We start from the raw sequence: 10,585 nt of genomic DNA, 5'->3' as shown, positions 1-10,585 counted from the left end.
TGTATATGTATATGTATATATATATATATATATATATATATTGTATGTTTATATTTATATGTTGTTTATATTTATATGTTCCTTATTCATTCACTTTTTGTTTAAACATATATAATTTATTATTCACTAAATCATCAAAAAATTAGTTTGTTTAATTATTTATTGTTTTTTATTTAATAAGTTTATCTATGACAAAGATTTTAATGCTATTTTCTCACCAGGATGCTATGAGGAATATGTGCAAGTTAGGATCTGTTGTGAAGCCTATAACAACAAACATTCCATTCTACAAGCAGAAATATGCTGTTTTCAGAAAAATGGTACAGGACCAAAAAGAATACCAAAGTATCATGAAAAGTATGTAATATAAATGAGAAAATTTGCACAATACTGTATATACAAAATTGCCTCAACTGTGATTAGAAATCTCCTACTTTTTGCAATGTGATTGAAGCTTCCTCCAGACTATTAAATTTTATTTGACAAAAACTTGCTTAAATATGGTAATGATGACATTATATCATAGCAATATATAAGCACATCATGACTATATATAGGCATATAACAGTGTGGACAGTGGCAGCTTAAGCCCCCCCATCGGTCTAGTGAAGCACCCTCCCCATCGGCCAAAGCTGGTCGGGCAGTCGGACAAAAAAAAAAATTCTGGTGTGTTAATTCAGATGTGTTTGTAACGTAAGACTTAACCTCTAACTTGCAGCATCATTGTGGTGATACTGGTGTGGTCAGTAGTTCAGCCAGTCCTGACCAATATCTTTAATTTAACTGTTCTTTAACTGGTTGATTATATAGAGGTATTAAATGGAGCAATTAAATTTAAAACTGTGTGTATGGGTATGTATGTGTGCACTAAATAACAGTAAAAAAACAAAATCACTAAGTACTAGTAATCTAAGTCTGTGTAGATACTCATCAACACCTGTTCGGCATCTGGATGAGGGTAGGGGCTTGAGATGAACCATTACACCGGGGTAACCCCTTACTAGTCTCAAAAGATGTACTGGGGTTCTCTATAATGCACATGAGCCATTGCGTACACTGGGCCTACAGTTTAGACTTTATCTGAGAAGACTTGCTCCACCTCCAGAGCCATAGGCGAGCGTGCCATTCGAACCAGCACCGATATTATGGCTACAGGTTACGGGCCCCTGCCTTAACCACTCAGCCATTCGACTCACCTAATTTAGTAATATCTAAATGTAAGATAGGTTAGTTTTGTTTCCCTGTTTCTGTTACTGTTTACCAAGAGAAACTTATTGATAGTGAAAATAATGAAAAGAATCATAACAACACCGATCGAGACCAAACTTGATATAAAAATAAATATGATTCAGTAATAAATAAATACCCATACTAGAAATGGTGTTTTGGTTTCAGTTAAAGTTCCTGGTGCAAACATCTTCAAAATAATATTCATACTGGACAAATAAATTTGAATATGAATTTGAATCTGAAGTCAATGTCATGATTGTATTGTCAGTGTTATTTTTCTATCCCAACTGTTGACTAATTTTTCATTAGTGCACAATTTGCTTTACCTTTTTGCAGTTTGTGTGCAAAAGGTCAAACAAAAACCGTAAGGTCCACTGATTAATCTCAGATAAGATAGTATAACACATACTCCAAGTATCGAAATGCATGCCATCGTGTCGGGATTCGAACAATCTTGTATGTAATCATGTATGACAAGGAAATTCTAGGTTAGTATATTTTACACCTAGAAGCAATACGATGCACAACTGTGAAAAGACATGGCAGACTCCCGATCAATCTTTGTTGATTAGTGGTAATACAAGACATACATCACTCATAGAACAGGTAAATTTGAACCTAAAGAAAGTCACTTCAAATTGATTATTATGCCCAAATGAAAACACCTTCCAAATTAAATATCCATACTATAATAATAATTATGTCATAACTGACATGTCGACAAGGACGCGAAGCCCCGCCCACAGTCACAAAAACCTTAGACAATGGCGGCTAGACTTACCGAGTTGGCGAAGATTTTCTTTGCTATCAACCTTCTTTAAGAAAGAGAATTCAGGGTAGGCGGTATGAAAATTAATCATATATTCATAGTGTTAATCTATTTCATGGAACATGGCGGGGAAATTGTTGTAAAAGCTTATGTATTTCACTTCCAAAGGAAGAGGGAAAAGTCGCATTCAGTCAACCTTGTTGTCGGCAAAGGCCAAGTCACTGATGGCTACTGATGCACACTGGGTATCTATAACCAAGCATAGACATCTAGGCCTAGGCTCACATATGTCTCGCGTACCAGCTGTCAAAGGAAATTAAAATGTCTGAGAAAAAGTTTTTGATCACATGACTAAATGACGCTCGCTGATTAGTCGGTTTATCTGTCAATCAAATGTTAATTGTATCTTCAGTGATATTTTCCTATCCCAACTAATTTTTCATTAATGCATGATTTGCTTCAACTTTTTTGCAGTTTGGTGTGCAAAAGGTCGAACAAACTTGTATGTAATCAAGTATCATAAGGAAATTCTAGCTAGTACTTTTACACTTAGAAGCACTATGAAACATGGCTGTGAAAAGACACTCACTCGCTCAATCTTCATTGATGTAAATTCAAAACATACATACAGGTAAATTTAAACTAGACAAAAAGTCACTTAAATTTAATTATTATGCCCAAATGAGAACTTATACCTCAAGGAACGAATTCACTTGTCTAGACCAACCAATAAAGGTGACTATTCGTCCAAAAGCTTGATGAAGTTTTTATTTCTTTGGCGATTGTTGTCTAAATAGGTTGATAAACAATAATAAACTCATGGCAAGTTCATCAGGTCAAATATTTATTAATTGTAAAATATTTCTTCTGTTTAGTATAGTGAACACTGCAATAAAAATCTGCATATGTAAGCTAATATACTTGCATGCACAGAGCTAATGTACTAATTATATCACTATAGAAATTAATGACTGCAACAACAATTTTCATTAATATTTACAATACTAACATTAAAGAAAGCAACTATTATATTTGCATATATACACTCTAGAGGAAGTTATTATACTTAGGTTAGATTAATGCATTTAAATATTTCTTTGGGGAAATTTGTTCATGCATTAATCCAATCTTGTATAATCATTTCCATGTAGTATATGATTTGCAACTACTGTATACTAATAAGCCTATTCGCAGTTTGAACCGCTTATGCTTGTATTAAGGTCAATAAATATAAACAAACATACCAGGGGTGGATCCAAGATTTTTTTAAAAAAGGGGTCCTTTATTAACCTTTAAGTTCTTCAAAATTAAAGGTTTCCCCCTCTTGAAAAAGGTCATGTAATTTTATCTCATTCTTAGGCCTATCATAGAGAAAAACAATCAAAGACATAGGCAATATATTCTTATATTCCAACCATATTGAGTAGTTGGATACATAGTCTTTCTTCCATCGATCGATAAACTAATAGGCCTGAAGAATGCACTTTCATACATAAATTATTACCAAAAACAGTGTTTTTAATTTTATTTAATTGAAGGCTTTGTTGGGCAAAGCTTAGTTTGTCCGATCTGCCTACCTATGCGTAGGTAGGTAAGCATACATTTTGTAAGCCAGGACCCAGTAGTATTTTGTTACATTTCTTCACAGAGGGGGGTTCGTCCGAACCGAACCACCTCAACCCACCACTGCATACACACAAGATTGACCTTGGATACCACTGGATACGCACATTACCTTATTGCTTTTTATTTTTGCTTGCCAATTTAGAAATTTAGTTATGTACAGAATAATATTTTCAATGACATTAACAAAGATAACCATAATAAATACTAATTCTAACAGCATATTTTGGATATTATACATATATTATAAGTCGTGGTTATATCTTCTCCGATTGGCCAACCAATCGAATGACTACTCCAGAATAATAGGGGAGAATGGTTTGGTTTTTTGAAAGTTTGCAACTTACTTCCGGTGGGGTCCTTCTGTTGCTGAATTGAACAATACAATAGAAGACAATTCTTTTCTAAAGAATATACTGCTATCTGTAACATGGACATGGTCATATTTTTACATAGAATCTCTTCTGAAATATGGTGTGGTGTACTGGGGTAAGTTGCAAACCTCCAGCTGAAACACAAGTAGAGCTGAACAAGTGAATAAGCAGGGACCTAGGAAGGATCTTAAAGAATCTCCACAGTTCAGTGCACACACAACGGCGGTCACCATAACAACAATAATATTAATAATGTGCTTTATTTTCACACAAAAAAACTACAAATCCGTGTAGGAAAAAATAAAAAAATAACAAAATTAAAATGAACAAATGTAAATGCAGTGAAAAACAGCAAAAGGCTACCATTAGATTAACAACTGTACAACTTAAAGAAATGGATATAAATACATTTATACAACATTAATTCTTAATATATGGAAAAACTCAACATTTTGTAACCAGGACCCTCCAGAATCCCAGACTTCTGCGACTCTACCAGGATACCTCACAACTCGGACACTTTGAAAGCTAAAATGCTTTGGTTATGACATGTCCAGGCTGCAAAACACCCGCAGCTGCAGAGCTAGAAAAATCAAATTCCATGTCACGAAACATCCAGGATACAAATGAGTTCAGCTAAATGAGCATTGCTAACCAATCAGAGTAAACCCTTCACTTGTGTTTAAATTCCTATGTACTCTATGATGTCAATGAATTTTTATTTATTTAAACTTTTGTTATCTAGTATACCACACTCATTGCAAAATGCTCTGGTTTTGATGACATGAAAAAAACTTACAAATTACAATTAAAATGTGGAAGCGGTTTGGCGCAGTCGGAATGGTTTGGTTTCCCAACCTTTTCGTAACCTTGAGTAAGGCACATTAGGCCTAAAAAAAAAACTTGTTTGTTTGCCGTCATCCGGTTCACTGACATAGCAGCTATATTTGATAGTTGATATTTGGGTATTCCAAAAAAGGTTTTTTTTTTTAAGTTTAAAAGATCAAATGAAAACCACTTTTTCATCGATTTTGGCACAGATTCGTGTTATATAGAAATTTTTACTATTTTAAATTTTTTTTAAAAACAAAAATATAATCGTTTTTCCGTGAAAAAAATGGCAATTGCACAGCTTTCACGATGTTTCTATGATTTTACAAAAAAAAAAAAAAAACTTTTTTCCACCCGCCCCTGTATTCAAATTTTTACAACGTGACAGTAGGCCTTATCTGCATTGCTGCAGTCTATCCAGCTGTATCAATGGGTACCAACAAACTGCTGGGAGTAACCTGTGGTGGACCTGCTTCACATTTGGGGAAGTATTACACTTCCATCCACTATGAGCCCTAGTGGCTAGGCAATGATTTACTTCTACAATTAAAATATATTCAACAATTTACATACTTAGGTTACACCTAGTTTGTGTGCTGTTATTACCAAGAAGAATAATTAATGTAGAAATGTTAAACACAGCTCAATGTTAGCAGCAGGGGGCGGGCAGGCCCCGGGCCCCCCCCCCCTTTTGGGAGGTAAAAAAAAAGAAAAAAGAAAGAAAAAAAGAAAAAGAAAAAATGATAGCCCAGAACGCCTCAAATGTTATTTTCGGGCATCCAGAACACAAAAATTTCGCAGACCCCCTAGGACATTGTTGTCTCGATCGGCCCAAATTTCGGCCCCCACTTTTGGACATCTCTGGATCCACCCCTGAGCAGCTAATTAAAGGTCTGGTAAATATGAGCAGGGACCTAGGAAGGATCTTAAAGAATCTCCACGGTTCAGTGCACACACAACGGCGGTCACCATAACAACAATAATATTAATAATGTGCTTTATTTTCACACAAAAAAACTACAAATCCGTGTAGGAAAAAATAAAAAAATAACAAAATTAAAATGAACAAATGTAAATGCAGTGAAAAACAGCAAAAGGCTACCATTAGATTAACAACTGTACAACTTAAAGAAATGGATATAAATACATTTATACAACATTAATTCTTAATATATGGAAAAACTCAACATTTTGTAACCAGGACCCTCCAGAATCCCAGACTTCTGCGACTCTACCAGGATACCTCACAACTCGGACACTTTGAAAGCTAAAATGCTTTGGTTATGACATGTCCAGGCTGCAAAACACCCGCAGCTGCAGAGCTAGAAAAATCAAATTCCATGTCACGAAACATCCAGGATACAAATGAGTTCAGCTAAATGAGCATTGCTAACCAATCAGAGTAAACCCTTCACTTGTGTTTAAATTCCTATGTACTCTATGATGTCAATGAATTTTTATTTATTTAAACTTTTGTTATCTAGTATACCACACTCATTGCAAAATGCTCTGGTTTTGATGACATGAAAAAAACTTACAAATTACAATTAAAATGTGGAAGCGGTTTGGCGCAGCCGGAATGGTTTGGTTTCCCAACCTTTTCGTAACCTTGAATAACTTGTTTGTTTGCCGTCATCCGCCGCCCCTAAAATCCCGAAAATTAGGGGCGGGTTCACTGACATAGCAGCTATATTTGATAGTTGATATTTGGGTATTATGAAAATTAGGGGCAGGTTTTTTTTTTTCCAAAAAAGGGTTTTTTTTTTCCAAAAAAGGGGTTTTTTTAAAGTTTAAAAGATCAAATGAAAACCACTTTTTCATCAATTTTGGCACAGATTCGTGTTATATAGAAATTGTTACTATTTAAAATTTTTTTTTTAAACAAAAAAATAATCGTTTTTCAATGAACAAAATGACAATTGCACAGCTTTCACGATGTTTCTATGATTTTACGAAAAAAAAAAAAACTTTTTTACAACGTGACAGTAGGCCTTATCTGCATTGCTGCAGTCTATCCAGCTGTATCAATGGGTACCAACAAACTGCTGGGAGTAACCTGCGGTGGACCCACGTCACACTTGGGGAAGTATTACACTTTCATCCACTATCAGCCCTAGTGGCTAGGCAATGATTTACTTCTACAATTAAAAAATATTCAACAATTTACATACTTAGGTTACCCCTGGTTTGTGTGCTGTTATTAGCAAGAAGAATAATTAATGTAGAAATGTTAAACACAGCTCAATGTTAGCAGCTAATTAAAGGTCTGGTAAATATGCTCATTTGCCATGTCTAATTGGCCTTCACTTGTCCACCAATCTTTTTGTCTCAGGATTTTGTTCTCGTACATCTGCATCGGCTTACTTCGCATCACCGAGTAACCATCATCATGCATCTCTGCGATACTTCTAGCATACAGGGGCATTGTTGTGCTATTTGCAATATGAGAAGCATAGTTATGCATGTTGTAAGTTTTACCGGTCTTACTCAACCCTTTAGCACATAAATCTGACTTACTCTTTACACTGACTGCCTTCCCAAAATGTGTTTTGACGTTGGCAGCCTGAAAATTTGTCCACAAATCTGCTTCTTTCTCGTTGACATCAGAGATGTATTTTACAGCTGGTTTTAATTTACACAACATGTTTCTACTCTGTTTTTTCTTTTTTATTATGATAGAAAGTATGATTAAAACAAGCACTGTAAATCCAAAAGATGCACAGCCTATTAAAATAAGTATTTTTGATGCTTGTGGATTTAAGAGTCTTGATGTTATCGTTGATGTTGTCTTGTTGTCGTTTGCATAACGACTTTTCGTTTCAAGTTCAGTTAAAATTGTGTCAGTCATTGTCAACATTGAAGTAGTAGGAATTTGATTAGTAGGAATTTGATTCAAGTTAAGGATCATTGTCAATGATCCTTCAGCATTATCACCTACAGCCATACACGACAAACTTCCACCGTTTATTCCATCCGTAATATTTTCAATGATAAGAACATTTTCAAATGTTTCAACTCTCATTTCTACCAAACTGATGTTCTTTAATGTCCAATTATACAGCAAATCAACATCAATTTCTGCCACGCACTTGAATTCAGCTGATGAACCCACCTCAATGCTTGTCATTGCAACAATTGATACATTCAGTCGTTGTTTAACAAAGAAGTCAAAGGCACATGAATAAACCTCATTTCCTCTTCCTAAAGCAAAATAATGACAGACGTATGTTGTCGCTCCAGTTGACTCCTCAGCTTCAAAAGATACCTCCTCAGTTTTCACTGAATCTTGTACTGCTGTTTTAGATACATCACACATTGGACTCCACAATATCGTAAGATCGTCGTAAGCGTATGCTTGGCAACTCAAAGTGATCATATCCCCCACAAAGTAAAATTTTTTGCATCTGCACACTGGATCTTCAAAGCTTGGCCACACTTTGAGTTGTATCGGTTCAGACTGTATATCGTCAGCCGTATAAACACATCTGTATACTCCGTTATCTTCCAAACTTAGCTTGTTTATGAACACCTGGTATTCGCTCCAATCTGGCCACTTTAAAGTACTGGAAATCCGATGATGTTGGGATACATCAGTACCATTCCGTGTTAATTTAAAATCATCGTTTTCAATAGGCTTACTGAAAGATCGGAATTCACAGTTGAATGTGCATTCGTCTCCTGCGACCAAATTCTTTTTTCCATACTTAAAAACGTCCAAGTATACCTTGCGATTGGCATTGGACACTCCTGCACACACAAGAACTAAAACAATAAGTGTGCACATATTAAAAAATAATAGAACCACAGCATGTGATAACAATACGGAAAGGTACAGTACAAAGTTAGAAAGGCTTGTTAGTCTGGCTTTTTGTTAAATTAGTACGCAAGCCTAAAGTTGCATGACAACACACAGCAAGAAGAACCGCAGAATGTTGCACGAGTCTACTTACATTGTAATTAAGTTGACAGAGATACTATAGAAACACGGAAATATTCCAATAATAATAGAAACTTTCTTAAAATGCTTTTAATGTCTAGTTTAGTTTCTAAGATATAAGTAGTGTGAAAGTGACAGATGATGTCCATCTCTCATCAGGTTATTGAGTTAAATTTGCTTATTGGTAGTACATTGAGGCTATATTGACACACCATCTAACCATTGGCCGAGTCTCCAAATAACATGCATGCAATCACCGTTGCATTCACACAGTGATAGTGTATCTGCTTCCTAGAAAGGATTAGAGCTAACTGATCGAGTGTTCTTACATTTGTATTAACAGTTTGGGCTAAAAGTTAGCTCCTGAAACTAATCTGAGAATTAACAAATAAATAATTATGTTTTCTGGTTTTTTTCATTTTTATTTCAACAGCTTGACAATAACAGATGCCATAAATGTGGAATAATATATAGTGACATAACAATTAAAAAGCTAAAAGTTGATTTTATGTAAATTAAGGAAATAAATAACAAAAAATTCTCTAACAAGGTGGCTACCACTCTACGGCCATTCCAAGGCAAAACAATGTAACTTAACGAAAATATAAAAGTTGTTACATTGTTTTGTCATAAAACGTCCGCCTAGGTTAGTGTCTACAATACTGATTAAAAAAAATAATCAAAACAGTCTGCAGGTTAGTGTCTACAATACTGATTAAAAAAAAATAATCAAAACAGTCTGCAAAAACAAGGGCAGTAACACAAGTGATTAAATCAAAATTTTATGCACGACACATCATTAAAAATTTAGCAAACGTACCTTGTTACATCGTGTCTGTGTATTACATGTACGAAAAACAGACATCAGAAATATATTTAGCGTGGATCTATTTGCATGATCACAGGGCGTAATTTATTATCCACTGTGGAATCATGTGTATTGTATCTATCCTGTCTATGTATCCAGTGGCGGATCCAGGGGGTGGGGGTTCAAGGTGTTTGGACAAACCCCCTCTGAAGAAACCTAACAAAATACAACTGGGTCCTGGCTTACAAAAGGCATGCTAACCTATCTAGGCATAGGTTGGAAGTTAGCCTAACTAGTTTTCAATTAAATTATACACACTGTTTTTGGTTCGCCATCGTAATAATTTATGTACGAAAGTGCATTCTTCAGACCTATCGGTTCATCAATCCATGAAAGAAAGTCTACATATCTAACTACTCAATGTTGTTGGAATATAATAATATATTGCCTGTCTTCGATTTTTTCCTCTATGATAGGCCTAAGAATGAGATAAAATTACCTGACCTTTTTTCAAGAGCAGGAAAACCTTGAATTTTGAAGAACTTAAAGGTCATTAAAAGTCTCCTCAGAAGTTGGAAAAGCTCTTTTCCGGCCATATAGAAATAAAAAATTTCCCGTTTTTTTAGAAACATTTTGAACCCCCCTCTTTTAAATCCTGAATCCGGCCCTGGTATCAATTGTTCTAAATTTTAGCATGGAGGAAGCAAGTTGGAAGTTAATTCTAGGAGATCTGCAGTGGCGGGTTCAGGAATTATAAATAGAGTGGGAGGGACTTTTCCCGAGACTGAGGGTCTAGACTACCTCAGCCCTACTATTGTTTGGGCTGAGGTAAGAAAATGTATGATTACGGCACCTTTAAATGGCTGGAAATGGCACTGTCAGACCAGATTACGGCACCTTTAAATGGCTGGAAATGGCACTGTCAGACCAAATTTTGATTATAATTTTCTTTTCTACTCCATTTAAAAAAAAATAATTTTATTTTTGCTGCACATAGTGATACCCATCAGTAC

The 10,585-nt window shown here is 35.1% G+C and overlaps 1 protein-coding gene across 3 annotated transcripts in view; it reads left to right on the top strand.

The window, feature by feature from the left end:
- Window positions 1-430, top strand: part of LOC117113389 (FGGY carbohydrate kinase domain-containing protein-like) — a 27,144-nt gene extending 26,714 nt beyond the window's left edge. For all 3 annotated transcript variants that reach the window (XM_033256707.1, XM_033256705.1, XM_033256706.1), the window contains exon 7: window positions 222-430. In XM_033256707.1, the coding sequence (XP_033112598.1) occupies window positions 222-365 (144 nt within the window). In that variant the 3' untranslated portion in view covers window positions 366-430. The remainder of the gene's footprint in view (window positions 1-221) is intronic.
- Window positions 431-10,585: the final 10,155 nt, after the last annotated feature.

The sequence above is a fragment of the Anneissia japonica genome, unplaced genomic scaffold, assembly GCF_011630105.1.
Source record: "Anneissia japonica isolate Jap-2015-1 unplaced genomic scaffold, ASM1163010v1 scaffold288111_len316891_cov189, whole genome shotgun sequence".
In the NCBI taxonomy this organism is placed as follows: Eukaryota; Metazoa; Echinodermata; class Crinoidea; order Comatulida; family Comatulidae; genus Anneissia; species Anneissia japonica.
Note: the sequence above shows the minus strand (reverse complement) of the source record. Positions and strands in the feature narration are given on the sequence as shown.